Here is a 17731-nt window from a genome sequence, read left to right as displayed (position 1 = left end):
ATCTCAAATTGAGATTACAGGTCTGGCTAATCTCCCTTTCTGTTGTCAGGCAAAAATGGGCCTGAACATGGAGGGCGGTTTGTCCCGACAAGCAGTAGTCATTAACCTCTTCCATCTGGGATCCAAGTCATTTAGCAGCTGTAGAGGGGGACATTTTAACCTATGACATCTTGACCTGCTACTAAACTGTGCTCATGCATGATACTGTATACATATGAGGCTAGAGAGCTAAAGAGCAAGTGTGTATATAGAAAGGCTCATGGCAAACAGATGGGATTGTGTGCGTTTTATTGGAAAGTAAATCGCCATTTGACAAATGGAATCAAAACAGTCGAACGTAAATTCAACGATACATTTGCGTTAAGTGCATTCAGGAATGTAACTGAAATGGAGCCAACTGGGATGGGAACCTTGGAATGGACCAACCACTGATACACACACACACTTGGGGAGGTGGCGAGATTCTCAGAGAAGCCCCGTTTAAACCACATCCAAGGACACTGATCCAGGATCAGTTAGTGTGCCCAGCTCAATGGGATGAGATCAGGGGAGATGAGGGTGGACTGATTCAGACCAGTTAATACAGCCAGTCGTGGGAGCAGCTTGTGTAGCTGACCAGCTCCTCTGGTTTGAACCACAGGCCGATCTCGTGCTTGGCACTCTCCACGGAGTCACTGCCATGGATGATGTTCCTGCAGGTGGGAGAAAGAGTCAGTCAAGAAAGCAGCATTCCTCATTAGTTAGACCCTCCTCATCCTAAATTCTAAGTTGCTAACATGTGGCTGGTTGTCATCCCACCCCCCACTCCTATTTTCCAAGTGAAGTAACTCAGATCTGATGCCAGGTATGGGGGTGGGAGTAGATGGACACCGATTGGGTCAAGACCCTGCCGCCTGGAGCGGAGGGCACCACCGAGGTCACCGATTGGCTAGTGGACTGATCACTCACCTGCCAACCTGGATGCAGAAGTCTCCCCTGATGGTTCCTGGTTTGGAGTCGGCAGGGTTGGTCTCTCCCAGCATCACTCTGCCCGTCTTCACTGCGTTCATCCCCTCCCACACCTCAGGACAGAAACACACCAGGTCAGCATCCACGGTCACAAACATTCAAGAGGGTTTGCGTCACCAAAGCCGGGTTCTCATGGTAAAGCCAGACGGTTCCTAGACTGACCACTAAAACAGTGTTAGAACTACACACTTCTGTCAATAAGGACTTTGCATGCCTCGGGGGGGGGAGCACATGTAAATGAATAAAATTATAAAGGTACATTTCAGTGGTTCTATATGAACTGACGGCACACCAGAAAGGGCTAGTACTTTCAGCACATTTGTTTCCAATCAATGGGGTCGGCGGACCCTTAAAACCACAAACCCTCTAATGTGTGGCGTGATGGACGAGTCTGGACTCACCATGGCGCAGACGGGACCAGAGTTCATGTAGCTGACCAGGCTGGGGAAGAAGGGCCGGTCCTTCAGGTCATCGTAGTGCTCCTTCAGCAGAGATTCTGAGGCCTGGAGACACACATTATGAGCTCTCCTCATCTACTGAATGGTCACACATACACACACTGATGGGGTGGTTAAAGGTCCTTCGTTCATAGGAAACCTCACCGACAGTTTGTTTTATTCAAAATGGTTCTTACACAACTTTAAACGATTCTTATCTATGCAAAAACTCAGATAAAGCTATTGACAAACTAATCAGTTGACAGGGTTGCAATTCAGGAGTTGAAGCTGCTTGCAGTGGCATTCAAAAAACATCTCTGGAGTCAAGACTAGACGGGCTAATGCAGCCCTCAGATCCTGCTTTGTAGCATGGACAGCCTGAAGTGACCGCCATGCCAATCATATGGTTCCTATGGCGATGGCTGTCCTGGTCTTTGGGGTCGTGAAGAGATTTCCTCTGGCCGTAGATCAGAATAGATCAGAACTCAGCCTAAGCACTGCTCTGGTTAAGAATAGCCAAGCAAGCTAATCTGGACTGGAGTAGAGGACAGCTGGTAAATGGTTGCATCAGCACCATATTAATGCCACTTTACTTGTGGAATCATGTAAAGGACTAGGGGGACAACTGACCACTTTATAACCTTAACTACTAGTTAAAAAAAAAAAAAAAAAAAAAAAAGACCCGTTGGCTGGGTTAAGAACCTTCATCACAGAAATGAAATTTAGAGTGAATGTCGCCATGTAACTTACATGCAGGAATTTCATCCCCACGAGTTTGAATCCCTTCACCTCGAACCGTTTGATGATCTCACCGACTAGCCTCCTCTGAACGCCGTCAGGCTTGATTGCGATAAAAGTACGTTCCTCGTTTGACATGGTGCTGCAAGCAAAGGGAGGAAGTGAAGGGAATCCAAAAACATTAAAACTCGTTATAACTTCCAAGACAAGTAACTTACGTCTTCTCTGCAGCGCATTTGGCACAATCGGTTTGGGGGCCGGTGGCAGGAGCTGACGCCCCCGACCCCATTACAGCTGAAATATCATTAACGGCTCCTCAAAGCCCGGTAACCGCAGACCCTCTTCGCAACTAAACCCTCAGACTTGTCGTTAGAAGTTTGACAGGTGACATTCCGGTGTAAACATTTGATCCGCTACCGTGAAGGTAATTTAGCTAATCTCTGACCGCACCAAATCTTTGCGCATGGCTAGAAACGCTCTTTGCTGCGCATGTCTAATCCCGGAGTTTGGACTAGTACCAAATCAATCCATGGGAGAAGTACTGTAGCCACCACAAACGCCAAGTAGGTTAAATACTGTTGACATTTTATGTCATCTTGTGCCAGGTCAAACTGTATTAACGTGCCCCTCAATGGCCGTAGCCTAAACATTAACATGCATGTTCATATTTATGCTTTTGAGTGATACTAACGAACGTTTTTAGAGCTACCAACATATGAAAGTGGTCATGTGATAATGCTTGGACCGGAGTTAAGTGAGACCTAAGCACATTACATCACCAGGAATATAGAGTTAAGTAGTTAGACATGGTGATGTAGGTGTCACTGAATCGCTTCACCCAGCCAAAGTTTGACCGAAGGCCTTCTGGCTTTCAAAAACGTCACTGTAGTAGACGGCTCTAGACAGGCACCCGTTTTTACTCGGCTACGCCCCGCGAGGAAAAAGCCACGCTGCTGAAACTAGCCGGCTAGCTAGGCCTACTTACTTCATGCCGCGTGTGTGGTGTTGCTAGCTAGCTTTTTATATCAAGGACTGCATACTCAATTTCAGTTAGCGGCACCAATAATGCGTTTTGTATACAACACAAACTAATTTCCACCACCCAAATTTTAAACTACATCCATATCAGATACCAACTCATTCAGAGACAATCACGTGGCAAAGGCTCCCTGCAACCTGATCGGGCCCACATCAGACAGCGACTCCTCATTCTTGCCTTTTGTGTTCCGGCTACTGTAGCTTGTCTGACGTGTCAATTAGCACCGTTTAGCCTACACGCGGATCGCCATTAAATGTGATCCATCCAATATGCAACCCTGTCTTCCTTCAATCAAGTTCAAACACGTGAAGATTAAAACAAAATGGTTTATTTCTTTTTTAAACTATACCTTGCGCTACACTGCAACAGGAAGTTACCGGTGTGCATGCGTGTACTTTCTCCGGGTGCACCAGCCCGGCATCATGAGGAGCGAGTAGAAGTAAATGTTGCTTGCAGACGTTATAATAGCTTATACGACATAAATAAACACTGACTTAAACACGCGTAATTTCGGCCTTAGATCAAAGTGAAATGCTTTTAAAAGTTACAAATACCCTCAAAACGATTCTCAAATACAACACAGGTGACGAATGAAAACAACCATGTAATTCACAATGTCTATCGCCTTATAACTAACTTAAAAACATGCATAAATAGATCCACAGCAGGCCTACCTTCTTGACAAATGATTTTGCTAGGGAGGAAGACGACGTGTCCTGATTCCGCTGAGCCGGTGAGTTCAGTAATCCTTTGTTAGGACGCAGCTTCCGTTTTATACCGGGAGGCGGGGACTAAAGCTGGACTGCTGAAAACGTTCATGATGACGGAAGCGCGATGCCCTCGCAAAAAGGATATTCAAACAAACACATGTAATGTGCTGTTAAAATGTTCCAATATTTTTTTTGAGCTATGATATGTGGTGAGACGTCACATCTGCGCGAGCCCTTTCTCTTTTTCCGCGTGCGGTGTTCAGCAACGGATCAAGTTGAATTTTCATGGTATGCATATCAGAATCAGAATAGAATCAGAATCTGACTAAGTTTTAAGAATAGTAATTGTTTTAGAAGTAGTTTACACAGCAAGGAATTTACTTTGGTGGGCAGGTGCATACAGTAAAAATATAAGAATCTTTAAAAAGTGTGTGCCGTCGGGACTTTAGGACATTATTCATGTCAGTATTCATCATTAAGTCAATTATTACACCCATACATTATTTAACCAATTACTCAGGTTAGGACTGTTGATCGAGCTGTTTGATTATACTGTATTCTGCCTGGTAGTGATGTCTAGCATCTTAGACAATATCCAGCACAAGATTAGTTGTTTCATGACATCGTGACATCTTGTTTCAGTGCTGTTTAATCTGTGGACTTTATGGAATCTAAAGTGCTGGATAAAGTGACCACATATGAATTATTATTACATAACTTGCCATTAAAGGATAAAGCAGTGACGTGTGTCTGGTTTGATACTGAGGATTTTACAATGTACTCCCCTTTAGCTTGTGCTACATTCAATGATATCCATCATTGAATGAAGGACTTTAAGTCTTTCTTTACTCCTTTCTCTTTTTCCGTTTATCCAAACGGTTTGAGAGTGTTGGCTCCCAGGGATTCGCTTTAGCAGTATGCAAGTATGAGATATATCACAGCAGAGACTGAATGTGCTTTGAAAGGCTGAACACAGACATGTCACCTCCCCACCTGCCACTGGTCCACTATGTGAACACCTGCAGGAGAGGGGGAGGGAGAGAGAGGGAGGGAGGGAGAGGGAGGGAGAGAGGGAGAGAGAGGGAGAGAGAGATGAAGAGAGACGTCTAAGGGGGAAAGAGGAAGAAAGGGATAGAGAGGAAGACTTCCGGAGAGAAGGAGTCTCTTCCTGGGAATTTTACATGGCAGTTTATGTGGAATCATTAGACCTAAGATGTGATGGATACAAACGTCTAACACACAGACACACACACACACGAACACACACATACTGACATACACTCACTCAATCCCACTCACACACACACACACACACACAATCTTACTAGTAGTCACCCTCATTTCCTCCATCTTATTCCCTCGCTTTGAAACCATGATTCATCATCACTCTCCCCCCTCCCCTCCTCTGTGTCTGCTCAGCGTGTCTGAAAGAGTAACAGGCTCGAGGCTGCAAGGCCTGCTGGGTAGACGAGGAGAGGAGGAGGAGGCCGGAACAGTTCCAAGCTTCTCCTCGCCAGCCTCCAGCGGGCTCTCTTAGAAAACAAACGGCCAGCTAATCCCTCCGCCTAATCTCCTGACTGCTCTCTGGATGCGCGCTACTCCCAGCCCTATTTTTACCAGGGCTTAGAGCCAGGATTAGACACCACGGCCGCCAAGTGGTGGCTTTTAAACCTGGTTTTAATGTCTCGTTATTCTAAAGGCCCGTGGTGGATTATCTGGTACATTATTCAGATGACTCCCTAAAGCTTGTTAGCTGTTTCACTTTGTGTGTGTGTGTGTGTCTGTAACGTTAATGTGTGTGAGTGTGTGTGTGTTTCGGGTGTGAGCGTGTGTGAGCGTGTGTATGTCTGTCGGTGTGTGCATGTCTGCCTAGTTGTGTGAGTGTACATGTTTGTGTGGGCACATGTGTGAGTGTACATGTGTGTGTGTGTGTGTGATTAATAGTGTTTTGCTGTAGCAGACTCCTGGAAGGCCCCCTGGTGAGCTGCACCCTGGGTAGCCGGAGCATAATTGGACTTGAGTGAAAGTGGTCGACTCCTCGTCCTTTTACAGGCACGTCTTCTTCCGCCTCTTTCTCCCCCCTGGCTCTCGCTCTTCCTCTCTATCCATCCCTCTCTCTCTCTCTGTTTCCTACTTTCTCTCTCTGTCCCCTTCTCTCTCTCTCTCTCTCTCTCTCTCTCTCTAGATCTCTCTCTGTATATCTTGTTGTATCTCACTCTCTCTGTATGTCCCCCCCCCCCATCCCTCCCTTGCTTTCTTTGGAAGATTTGTGTTCCATTCAAAAGGCCCAAACGCCATGAGCAGGAAGTTGTTTGTGTAATGGCTTGTAATGCAGTGTGATCGTTCTGTTGAGATACCAGCCTGTCTGGCTGGAGAGAGAGGCAGTAGAGTGACTCGGGATTGATACAGTAAATGGATGTTTGACAGGGAAGATTGTTGCTTTATGGCTGATAATAGTCAGGGCTGTCTGGGAAGGTAAATAGACAATCTCAGGTATCATCAGAGTTGTCTGTTTGCGACGTGCTTGTGGTGCCTGAGTCAGAGTCGTGCCTGTGTGGTTCTGACGGTTATCCAGCCTCCAGCCTGCTCTCTCACTCTCTTCCTCACTGACCTGCCGGCATCCCCCCCCCCACACACACACACCATCATACACAAACACATTCACCCCCCCACACACGCACATTCACCCCCACGCACACACACTCACCCCCACTCACACACACACTTGTATGAGCCTCTGAGTTTCTCTGTGCTGCTGGGTGCTGCAGCAGGTCCAGGGATCATCACAGTCATCCAGATGTCATCGTGGAGTTGGGGTCACGACCTCTCCAAGAGGCCGCTGATGGAGCTGAACGGGTCGCACCGTGAGAACGGAACTGGCAGACGTCTGCGTCAGGAACGCAGATCTGTCTGAATGTCTGGACTCAAGCTAAGGTGATGGGGATCTCTGTGCTAGTGAGTTTGTCCCTCTTTGAGGCGCTGTGAAGTTATTTCGAGGCTGTTCTGAAGTGACCTTGTCATCACATGGACAAACGCACACACACACATGCAGACATAACCACACGCACACACAAACCCACACAGACGTAATCACACAATCCCAAACACACACGCACATACAACACACACCTACACCCATATCCATCACACACACACACATATCACACACATAACCCCCAAAACGGAGTTGTAGAGGTAATTCTATTTCTACAGAGTCTACTTAAGAATTCTATTATTTTTCCACACACCTGCATTCATGATTTAAAGCCTTACGACTGCTAACCTGCTCTCCAAAAACAAGAGCAATGGATATTCAAGACTAAAGTTGATGGCCTATGAACTAGCTTGCAAACATCTGAATTATTGATGCAGTTCTAAGGCCAGACCTATCTCAAAACCATAAATCTCTTTCCCATTTCTCTGCTATGTGTTTCAAGGCGAAGTGCTGACATTTTTATAGTCTACTCACCGAAGAACAAAGAAAAGAAAAAAAACGCACAGTCAGACTGAAATACTGAGCTTTAGGATTCTTTCACCGCTGCTAGCCTCCACTTACGCGAATAAATATGGATTTATATAATATTATTATAATTCTCATATTATTATGGATTGCCATAGTATACGAAGACAGTTAAAGAAAATGTACGATACCGAAGACGATTTTACTGCACTGTCGATCAGTAAATGTTATTCCATTGTCGACCACTAGGTGACAGTGTGGCAGCGTGACAGAGGTTTAGAAATGTGCAGTGGCTGTCATGGAGACGACAGCACGGAACGCAGAAAATCCGCTTTCTCCACTAGTTCCCCGGTAACAAATTGCTACATCTGTTGTTGTTTTTAAATCCAGAAATGATTTTTTGGCGTTGCAACGTTCAGCTTTTTCAGAATAAACTTTATATCAGAGACAATAATGGCAGCTTCACTTGATTCCTCAGCACACGGATTGTGTTTCTGTTTAAAGGACAAGGACGCAACACACTGAACTGTTGTTTTGCATTCGGCAATTACAATCTGTAGTTCTCAGTGGTAGGAAAGGTTCTACATTAGTGTGTGTGTGTGTGTGGTTGCCAACACTGTCATCACTGCACTTCTGATAGCATTATACTGCCCTGTGTTATAATCACAGATCAAGATGTTAGCAGTAAATAACCTGGGCAGAGCAGGGGATTGAATGTGGTACAGTTGTATTTGTTTGTGTGTGTGTGTGTGTCTCTGCATGCATGTGTGTGTATGTGTGTGTGTACATGTGTGCAGGCCTACGTATGGGTCTTATTCAATGTGTCTGTTTTGAAATATGCTGCCTGCACAGTGGTCGGAACTCAATGCCTTTTTTATGTAACAACCCTTCACTCCATCTCCGTCTGCCTGCCTGCCTGCCTCCCCTCCGCCTCTCACGTCCTTAACGGCATCGTAGCTCACCCAGAACTTCTCAAATGGCTTTGTCGATTACTCTTTGACTGCGTTAAACCTGGCTGGATAGAGCATGTCTCATCATACGACCACTTACTACAAGACACACAGTCTCTGTGTTCAATTTACTGTCACACTCCACCTCTCCCGGCCCCTCAGAGACCGCATGGAGACCGGATTTACGGCCGGGTTTGATTGGAGAAGAAGGAGGGAGATAGAGTGGGGGGGAGAGAGAGAAAGAGAGAGAGATGGAGAGCAAGGGGAGAGAGAACAAGGGAGAAAGTGAGGCAGAAGGAGGAAATGAAGAAAGGGGGGGAGACAAGTGGAGATGGTAGCTGAGATGTGCTTACTTTACACTGTGCCTGGTAGCTGAGATGTGGTTACTTTACACTGTGCCTGGTAGCTGAGATGTGGTTACTTTACACTGTGCCTGGTAGCTGAGATGTGCTTACTTTACATTGTGCCTTATAACAGATCGTTCCTTGACTCTGACTACTGAAACCCTGTTAGAACTCTGCACTTCTGATCCTCGATTTCCTGCTGTGCTGTTTGCAAGATGTGAATGTCGCTTTCGATAAAGCGCCCGTTGAATGAATGAAGAGTATATGGAAATGCATGTTCTGTTCTGGTGAGGACTGGCTCTCTTGTTATAATCACCGCTCACTCTCTCACACTGCATTTCCATAACTGCTGAGAGTGGGGCCACGCAGAAGGTTAAGTGTGTATGTGCTTCCGTGTGTTTGCGTTCTTGCTTGCGTGTGATTCCATGTGTGTGTATGTGTTTGTACTCATGATTGTAAGTGTATATAGGTGTCTGTGTATGCCTATGTGTGTGTGTGTGTGCACAAGCTAAAGACAGGGAAAGAGAGCTGTGAGTGGGCCTGTGTGTGGCATCCCTCCTGTATACGTGTGTAAACACCAGGAGGGTGTGTGTGTGTGTGTGTGTGTGTGTGTGTGTGTGTGTGTGTGTGTGTCCGGGCCCTCTAACACATTAACTCCAACTCCAACCTCATGATGTGTCAAGGACAGTGGAGGTTTCCATTAGCGGAGCATTAGGCCACTCTCCCCCTCGCCTTCCCACCTCTCCTCTCCCTGTCCTGGGCTTTGTCTTCATTAGCCCTCCCTTGACAAGGTCCCTCCACACCTCAGGGCGGGTTATTACCCACCCACCCACCCACCCCCCCGCCCCACCCCACCTACCAACACTACCACAGGACAAGCTGGATGCTCATAGTTGTCAGGCAACTCCTTCAAGGGAGGTGGGAGAGGGAGTGGGAGAGAGAAAGAGAAGTATAATTGAATTGATGGAGGGGGAAAGAGAGAGAAAAAATAGAAAGGGAAATACGAGAGAGAGAGAAACTGAGAAAGATTTTCAAAAGAGAGGGAAAGACGAGAGATATTTTAGTGTGAGGATGTGAAGGCCAGATTGCTAAGCCATCTCAGAAGTGGTTTGTATCGAACTGTAGCTCCACAGTCAAACTCGCTTACCCTCTGGAGTCTACACTGGCTTGTTTACTCTGGACGACGGAAGAGTCTGGCTGGTATCTCGGCCATGCTGGAAGGAGGGAGGAGGGGAGGTGGAGGGAGGGAGGAGGAGGGAGGAGGGGATGTGGAGGGAGGGAGGGAGGGAGGAGGGAGGGTGCAAGAGAGCGAGACACAGAGATGGAAACTAGTCTGTAAAATGTTTATCCATGGGTTCTCTCCTCCATCTAGCCAACGGCTGCTCAGTGGCCTACTGCTCAGAGACAAGCTGTTGTTCTGTTCTAGTGTTGCTCTCACTCGGTGTGTGTGTGGGGTGTGTGTAGAGGTGCCTGGGTGTGTGTCTGTGTGTGTGGAGGGCATATGTGTGTGTGACTTAGGGTGTAAACTCTTCTCACTCCAGTTCCCCCGCCTTCCATCCCAGCAGTGTGGGATCTCTCTCTCTCTCTCTCTCTCTCTCTCTCTCTCTCTCTCTCTCTCTCTCTCTCTCTCTCTCTCTCTCTCTCTCTCTCTCTCTCTCTCTCTCTCTCTCTCTCACTCCCTCTCCCTCCCTCCCTCCCTCCCTCCCTCCCTCCCTCCCTCCCATCCCTCCCTCCCTCCCTCCTCCCTCCCTCCCTCCCTCCCTCCCTCCCTCCCTCCCTCCCTCCCTCTCCCTCAGTGTATGGATAGATAGGCAGTCACAATCCCAGGTCCACATCATAGATGTAGTGTGTCAGAGATACAAACGGCCTAGCATAACTGTCAGGCCGATGCAATATCGACGGCCCGTTTGAAAGGAATATTCATTTGGGAGAGATATGTATTCGATGTTCCTGGCGTCTTTAGGCTTGGTTTGGCAGCCTAGTGTGATGGATAGCAGAATACATTGTCCAGACAGGGGAGAGATACCAGCAAGCCAGCCAGCTCTTGTCTAAGGCCTTGCCTGTCACAGCAACATGAATGGGACTAGGTAATGTGGCGGAGGGAGATGAAAATGAGGGTTGCGCCTTGACCTTAGACCAACATGCCTGGCGGGCGCTGTGTAGTGTGTATCCTGCGGCAAGCAGGGCTCTTTGAGCCAGTGTGTATCACTGCTCAAACACAAGGTGAGGAAACTCAGACTGACTGGAGAGGAGAGAGTTCTTGACTCTGTCTGCCCAGAGTGTGTGTGTGGATGTGTTTGTTAAGGTACCTGTGTATGTGGGTGTGTGCGTGTATGTGTTTGTTAAAGTATCTGTGTGTGTGTGTGGATGTGTTTGTTTAGGTACCTGTGTGTGAGAGAGTGATGTGTTTAGGGAGGAGAGAGAGGAGGTGTGTTCCTGGGGGTAGAGAGAGGTGTGTTCGGGGGGGAGAGAGAGAGGTGTGTTCCTGGGGGAGAGAGAGGTGTGTTCCGGGGGGAGAGAGAGGTGTGTTCCTGGGGGAGAGTGAGAGGTGTGTTCCTGGGGGAGAGAGAGGTGTGTTCCGGGGGGAGAGAGAGGTGTGTTCCGGGGGGAGAGAGAGGTGTGTTCCTGGGGGAGAGTGAGAGGTGTGTTCCGGGGGGAGAGTGAGAGGTGTGTCCCTGGGGGAGAGTGAGAGGTGTGTCCCAGGGGGAGAGTGAGAGGTGTGTTCTGGGGTGAGAAAGAGGGCTGTTCAGGGGGAGAGTGGTGTGTTTAGGGAGGAGAGAGAGAGGGGTGTGTCCAGGGGGGAGAGGGAGAGAGGGGTGTGTACCTTGGGGAGGGAGTAACGTATGTTCCCGGGGGAAGGAGAGAGGCGCTGTGTTTGGGGAAAGAGAGAGAGAGGCGCTGCATTTGAGGAGAGAGAGAGAGAGAGGGGCACTGTGTTCCCTCAGCAGGGAGGCTGCCAGGCTTTAGCATTCACAGCAGACCCTGCCCTTGTTACAGCAGAATAAGGCTCTTATCTCATTGGAGGATCTCATCCATTATTTAGAGAGGTGTACGTGGATGTCCTGCCAGGCTTCAATCTCGTTTCCCTCCCTCTCTTCTCCCTCCTCCCTGCTTCTTCTTTTCTCGTCTTCCTCCCCCCCCCTCCCTCCCTGGGCGCTGGTCTGCTCTGCCCCTGCCCTCCTCTCTCTCTCTCTCTCTCTCTCTCTCTCTCTCTCTCTCTCTCTCTCTCTCTCACACTCTCTCTCTCTCTCTCTCTCTCTCTCTCTCTCTCTCTCTCTCTCGTACGTACGGAGGCTTCTGGAAGTGTGAACATACAGGCACGCACGTGGGGATCGAGGGAGAGGGAGGCAGAGGGACGGGAGAGTGGGGGGTGGGTGGGGGGTGGCAGGGTAGAGGATGGAGTGCGTGTGATAGAGGGTGAGAGTGAGCTAAAAGCAGAACATATGTGATGTGGGAAGAGGCTGCTCATTTGTTAATATCTCGAAGTGATGTTTAATGCATGCCTCAAGTATGTGTTGTAGCTGGGGACCGTTGTTCCACTTAGAGTCAAAGTCTTCGACTGACCGCAGTCCCCTTCCACATGCACGTGCCCAGCCAGACCCCGAAGATCTGCTCTCTCATTCCAAAGAGTAGACTCTCGTGTTAGGAACGCAAATGAAGATTACCTCCAGATAATGCTGTTAATCAGGGGATTTGCGGGAAATAGGATTGCCATTATAAATTGTGTACCACAGAGATATGACTGTGTGTGACTAAAGATATCACAGCGTGTGCGTGTGTGTGTGTGTTGATGCGTTCTAAGATGTTGCAGTGGCGAGGAACCCCCACAGGGGGCAGTGTTGGTCTGGAGAGGACTCCTGGGTGCGTCTCGACGGGTTAGAGAGGTATCCTTTTGTTTCGAGGCCTTGGTGGGAATATGAACACACCAGTGCCGAGACTCAGCCAGCGGAGATAAGGAGACCTCCTGTCACTATCGAGATGCACCCCTTGGAACGGCTCCGTGTGTCACGAGTGGACGTGTCTCAGGTTGGCAGGAGGAGAAGAGGAGGTGGGGGTTGAGGAGAGGAGGAGGACGAGGATGAGGTAGGGGTCGAGGAGAGGAGGTGGGGCTAGAGAGAGGAGTAGGATAAGGTGGGGGTTGAGGAGAGGAGGAAAGAAGAGGAGGTGGGGGTTGAGGAGAGCTGGGGTTTGAGTGGAGTAAAATAAGTCATTTAAACGCTACAGCAGTTAACCTGACATGCTGTTTATCAGTGCTCGGGCTCATTGATTGTTGCGGCTTTACACCGCTTAACAATTAGCGAGCCAGCCGCCTGTGTGACTAGAAGACGTACTATAGGCGCTTACAGTGTGAGACTAAGCCATACAGATAAGGAATTTAATCTCGCGGACGGCACTTGGGAGCCCAAAAGTTCTCCAGACTATCACCTTATTTTCCATGAGGCAAAATGCAGATGAGGTCGTCCCATTTGAAGTCGCGAGGTGACGGTTTGTGAAACGGCGACACGTCGTCGCCTAGCTCCCGCTATGTTTACCGACAGAGCTCGGAAGGAAGGAATGTTGTTGCCATTGGAGACCATCTGTTGTGTTGACGTTATTGTCGCTCTGCCACATTTCGGCCTGTGAAGTCAACGTGACGGCTTGAACTCTTCACTTCTGTTGACGAAAATACGACACATTGGAAAGATTGGTATGCATTTGAGAACACACACGCATGCACACACACACACACAAACACACACAGAGGGGTGCTGCTAGGGTTTCTGGGCCCCCTGCTAATTTGTACTCCAAAATCTAAATCACAGGAAATGATGGGCTTCTTCTGGGCCAGGGCCCTTAGAATCGTCCTAATCACACTCACACACACTTGTTGTTAATCTCCAGTAATACTCATCAATGTCTAGTGTCAATAATAACATAATACCCAGAGCAAAACAAAAATACTTCATGTCATATATGGTTGTTGACTACCTGGTATCTGGCATTCAAACAGGAACTTTCTTCTTCTCAACTGGAACAGCTTGCAAAGTTACCGACCAATTGTAACAATTCAGAAAGTTACAGACCAATTCTAACAAGTCGTAAAGTTACACACCAATTTTTACAGCTTGTAAAGTTACAAACCAATTATTCCTACTTTGTCAAGCTGCAATCTAACTGAAACAGTCTGTTAGGCGGCAGTGCAACCTTGCAGTGTGGCAAGTTGCAGCCTAATTGCAACATAGAAGAGCGTGATAGCAGAGAACATCTTGACCTTGGCTGTCTGAGGAAGCCCTGATCCAGAGCTGGGAAGACAGAGAGATCTGTTACCCTAACATAAACACCCAATTAATTAGCAGCTGGCTGCTGTACAACGCCTGTGTTAGTCTCTTAAGGAGAGAGAGGGAGACAGATAGGAAGGAGAGAGATAGAAAGAGGGAGAGAGGAGGCTGGGAGGGAGGGAGGGAGAGGGGTAGAGAGAGAGAGGTCAGGAGTAACATGGAGGGATGATAGGGAAAGAGGAGATGGTAGTTGTTGTGTGTGTGTCCACATGTGTTCAAGGGTGACTAACAAGAAGTGTAAGTGATAAATGAGAGGATATTGAGTAATTTGGGATGACTCTCCCTCCCTCCCTCCCTCTCTCCCTCCCTCCCTCCCTCCCTCCCTCCCTCCCTCCCTCCCTCCCCTCCCTCCCTCCCTCCCTCCCTCTCTCCCTCTCAGACTGTCCTTTACAGAAGGTCATACCCTCCCAGAACCAGTCTCACATGCTATTGAGGATTTTCTGCAGTACATCAACACTCATTTAAAGCAGGTTCACAGGTATTGTGTCAGTATAAATATTAATACGTACCACTGCAGTTGTTGGCTGCGCTCGTTCTTGGCTCGTGAACAGTCGGGCCTGTTTGGTGACCTGTCAAAATCGTCTGGAGGAGAAGAGGATTCTAAAAGACATTCTGGGATATTCGAACAGACATTCTAACGTTCTAGCTCTTTGAACACAAGGTTCCGTCTCCATCTTATTAGAACTCGCCTTAGGAGCTTTCTCTTTCACCAACTTTTCATTGAACATTTGAAATACTGGGGATCCACCAAAAGCCAGTTTCATTCTATTTCCCTGTTCTGGTTAATGCACAACCAAAACTTCCAGTTGCTTGTCCCTTGACCCAGTCCCAGCCCTAGAACCAACTCTAGTCCCAACCTCCACCCCAGCCCCAAAACTAACCCCAGCCCCTAACCCTAACCTGACACTGACCCCAGCCCCAACACTAACCCCCCAACCCCAGCCTCAGGTATGTGAGGCTGAGCTAGGCAGGAAGGCTGAGGCTAGGTGCGTGCAGCTCCAGATCCTGTGTGTGTGAGTGCGTGTGTGTGTGGTGTGTGTGGGTGTGTTTGGAGCCTGCCATGAATAAGTGATGACATGGTAATACACAGCAGCACAGCACAGGAGTCAGCTCGGCGGGGGAGAGGGAGATGAAGAGAGAGAGGGAGGGAGGGAGGGAGGGAGAGAGAGAGAGAGAGAGTGAAGGGGAAAAGGGGGGAGGGGAGACTCAACAGTATTAAAATGCAATAAAAGAAAATCAGGTCAGGCCCCTACTGCCTGTGATACTTCAGACAAGCAGGGGAGAGAGATGGAGAGAGAGGGCAGGATGGATGGGGGGGGGGGAGAGGAGGAAGAGAGAAGGTGAGAGAGAGAAACAGGACAAGGAGAATGAGCGAGGAGGAGGAGGAGGAGGAGGAGGAGAGGGGTCGAAAGGGGCTGGAGGAGGGGTGGGAGAGGGAGGAGTAGGAGGAGGGTCGAGAGGGGCTGCAGGAGGGGTGGGAGAGGGAGGAGGAGGAGAAGGGTCGAGAGGGGCTGGAGGAGAGGTGGGAGAGGGAGGAGGAGGGAGAAGGGTTGAGAGGGGCTGGAGGAGGGGTGGGAGAGGGAGGAGGAGGGAGAAGGGTTGAGAGGGGCTGGAGGAGGGGTGGGAGAGGGAGGAGGAGGGAGAAGGGTTGAGAGGGGCTGGAGGAGGGGTGGGAGAGGAAGGAGGAGGGAGAAGGGTCGAGAGGGGCTGGAGGAGGGGTGGGAGAGGGAGGAGGAGGAGGAGGGAGAAGGGTCGAGAGGGGCTGGAGGAGGGGTGGGAGAGGGAGGAGGAGGAGGGAGAAGGTGAACGGGAGGATGTTGAAGAGAGAGGACAGTGTTCCAGGGAAGACCAGAACGAGGGAAAGAAAGAGCAGGGAGGCGGGATGCAGGGAGAGCCTGGAGGACAGGGGTATTACAGGGGCTTTGCTGCAATGTCAGGGAGGGAGGAAGAGACGGAAAGGGTGGGAGGGAGAGGTCGAGGGAGGGGGGGAGATCAGGCAGCACCCAGAATCGTGCCCTGAGTCTAAGTGAGCGGCTCTGGGGAGGACCGGAGGGGAGGGGAAGGGAGAGAGAATGGTGGAGGGATGGCGATGGAGGAAGCGGGGAGGTTGCGAGGGGAACACGAGTGAGGGAGAAAAAAGGAGAGGAGAAAGAGAAAGAGGAGGAGAGGAGAAAGAGAAAGAGGAGGAGAGGAGAAAGAGAAAGAGGAGGAGAGGAGAAAGAGGAGAGGAGAAAGAGGAGGAAAGGAGAAAGAGAAAGAGGAGAGGAGAAAGAGGAGGAGAGGAGAAAGAGGAGAGGAGAAAGAGAAAGAGGAGGAGAGGAGAAAGAGGAGAGGAGAAAGAGAAAGAGGAGGAGAGGAGAAGGGAGTGGCGAGGGGAGTGCTGCCCGAGTGTGAACACAGGAGATGGAGGGAGAGAGAGAGAGGAAGAGAGGGAGGGAGAAGAGAACCGGAGAGAGGGAGGAAGAGAGAGAGAGGGTTAGAGAGAGCATCAGTGAGGCCACGAAAACCCCAAGCGAACCGGGAGATGTGTGTGATAGCTCCATAGAAAGACTGGCTGGGAGGGTGAATGATGTGAGGTGTCGGCGTGATGACCAGGCACACGCCGCTCTCTCTCTCTCTCTCTCTCTCTCTCTCTCTCTCTCTCTCTCTCTCTCTCCCTCTCTCTGTCTCTCTCTCTTTCTCTCTCTCTCTCGCTGAGCCCACAGACATGTCTACTCTTCTAATGAATGAGGCTTCAGAGCAGGCTGCACACAGCTCATCCTCACACACCCTGCTAAGTGTTCTGTATCAGCACTGCCCCTGGCTCCTGACCAAGGAGAGAGGGAGAGGGAGGGAGAGGAGGGAAGGAGAGAGGTAGGGAAGGAAGGAAGGAGAGGGAGGGAGAGGAGGGAAAGACAGAGGGAGGGAAGGAAGGAGAGGAGGGAGGAAGAGAAACATAAATATAAAGAGATAGGGGGAAAAGGAGAGCGACAGAGAGAAAGAGGGAGAAGGAGAGAGAGAGGAGGGAAAAGGAGAGGGAGGAAAAAAAGAAAAGAAAAAAGCACCACCTGAATGTTCTGGAGTGTGAATAGTAACTGAATGGAGAGGACTGTGCTTACTTTTCAATTAGCAGCCAGCGTGACCCCGGCTGGGCTGCGTTTGCATTCAGAGATCTGTATTAGTGTGAGAAGCACAGGAGAGGGAACTCAGCAGCGATGCCCTCTGCTTTATCCTGCCAGGTCCCAGGGACCTCTACACAACTGCACGTCCCTCCCTCTGTCTCTCCATCCCTCCCTCCCTTCATCCCTCTGTCTTTCCCTCCCTCTATTTCTCTATCCATCCATCCCTCCCTCCCCTTCATCCCTCTGTCTTTCCCTCCCTCTATCTCTCTATCCATCCCTCCCTCCCCTCACCCCTCTGTCTCTCCATTCCTCCCTCCCTCCCTTCATCCCTCTGTATTTCCCTCCCTCTATCTTTATATCCATCCCTCCCTCCCATCACCCCTCTGTCTCTCCATTCCTCCCTCCCTTCATGTCTTCGTCTCTCCATTCCTCATCCTTTCATCCCTCAATCCCCTCGTCCCTCATCCCTCTATGCCCCGTCTCTCTCCATCCATCCGTCCGTCCATCCGTCCCTACATCCATCCCTTCCCTTGTGTGGCACAAGGGACACACAATGGCCTGGAAATTAAAGCAGCTTTCCGCCAATTAGGAGCAGCTTAACAAGGTCGGCATTACGCCGCGGTGCC

The 17731-nt window shown here is 49.5% G+C and overlaps 1 protein-coding gene across 2 annotated transcripts; it reads right to left on the bottom strand.

Annotated features, from left to right (window-relative positions):
• Positions 1–271: 271 nt before the first annotated feature.
• On the bottom strand, positions 272–3978 carry LOC136950081 (nucleoside diphosphate kinase B-like). Of its 2 annotated transcripts, XM_067244171.1 has the most exons (5): positions 3897–3978; positions 2196–2325; positions 1410–1511; positions 949–1061; positions 272–692 (listed from the first exon to the last, which is right to left on the bottom strand). In XM_067244171.1, exons 2-5 carry the CDS (start codon positions 2319–2321, stop codon positions 578–580), a joined length of 456 nt encoding a protein of 151 aa, XP_067100272.1. In that variant the 5' UTR covers positions 2322–2325; positions 3897–3978; the 3' UTR covers positions 272–577. The 2 variants fall into 2 exon arrangements, with proteins under 2 accessions (XP_067100272.1, XP_067100273.1); XM_067244172.1 differs by lacking the exon at positions 3897–3978 and having other exon boundaries at positions 1410–1567; positions 2196–2323.
• Between the last annotated feature and the right edge of the window lie 13753 nt (positions 3979–17731).

This window comes from Osmerus mordax, chromosome 10 (assembly GCF_038355195.1).
Source record: "Osmerus mordax isolate fOsmMor3 chromosome 10, fOsmMor3.pri, whole genome shotgun sequence".
Lineage (NCBI taxonomy): Eukaryota > Metazoa > Chordata > Actinopteri > Osmeriformes > Osmeridae > Osmerus > Osmerus mordax.
Note: the sequence above shows the minus strand (reverse complement) of the source record. Positions and strands in the feature narration are given on the sequence as shown.

Excerpts from the sequence above, each read along its gene's own strand:
- LOC136950081 (XM_067244171.1), bottom strand. The coding sequence starts at position 2,321 with ATGTCAAACGAGGAACGTACTTTTATCGCAATCAAGCCTGACGGCGTT. Across the intron at positions 1,512-2,195 it reads TGGGGATGAAATTCCTGCAT|GCCTCAGAATCTCTGCTGAA; the intron begins GTAAGTTACATG and ends GTGTGTCTCCAG. Across the intron at positions 1,062-1,409 it reads CTGGTCCCGTCTGCGCCATG|GTGTGGGAGGGGATGAACGC; the intron begins GTGAGTCCAGAC and ends TTCTGTCCTGAG.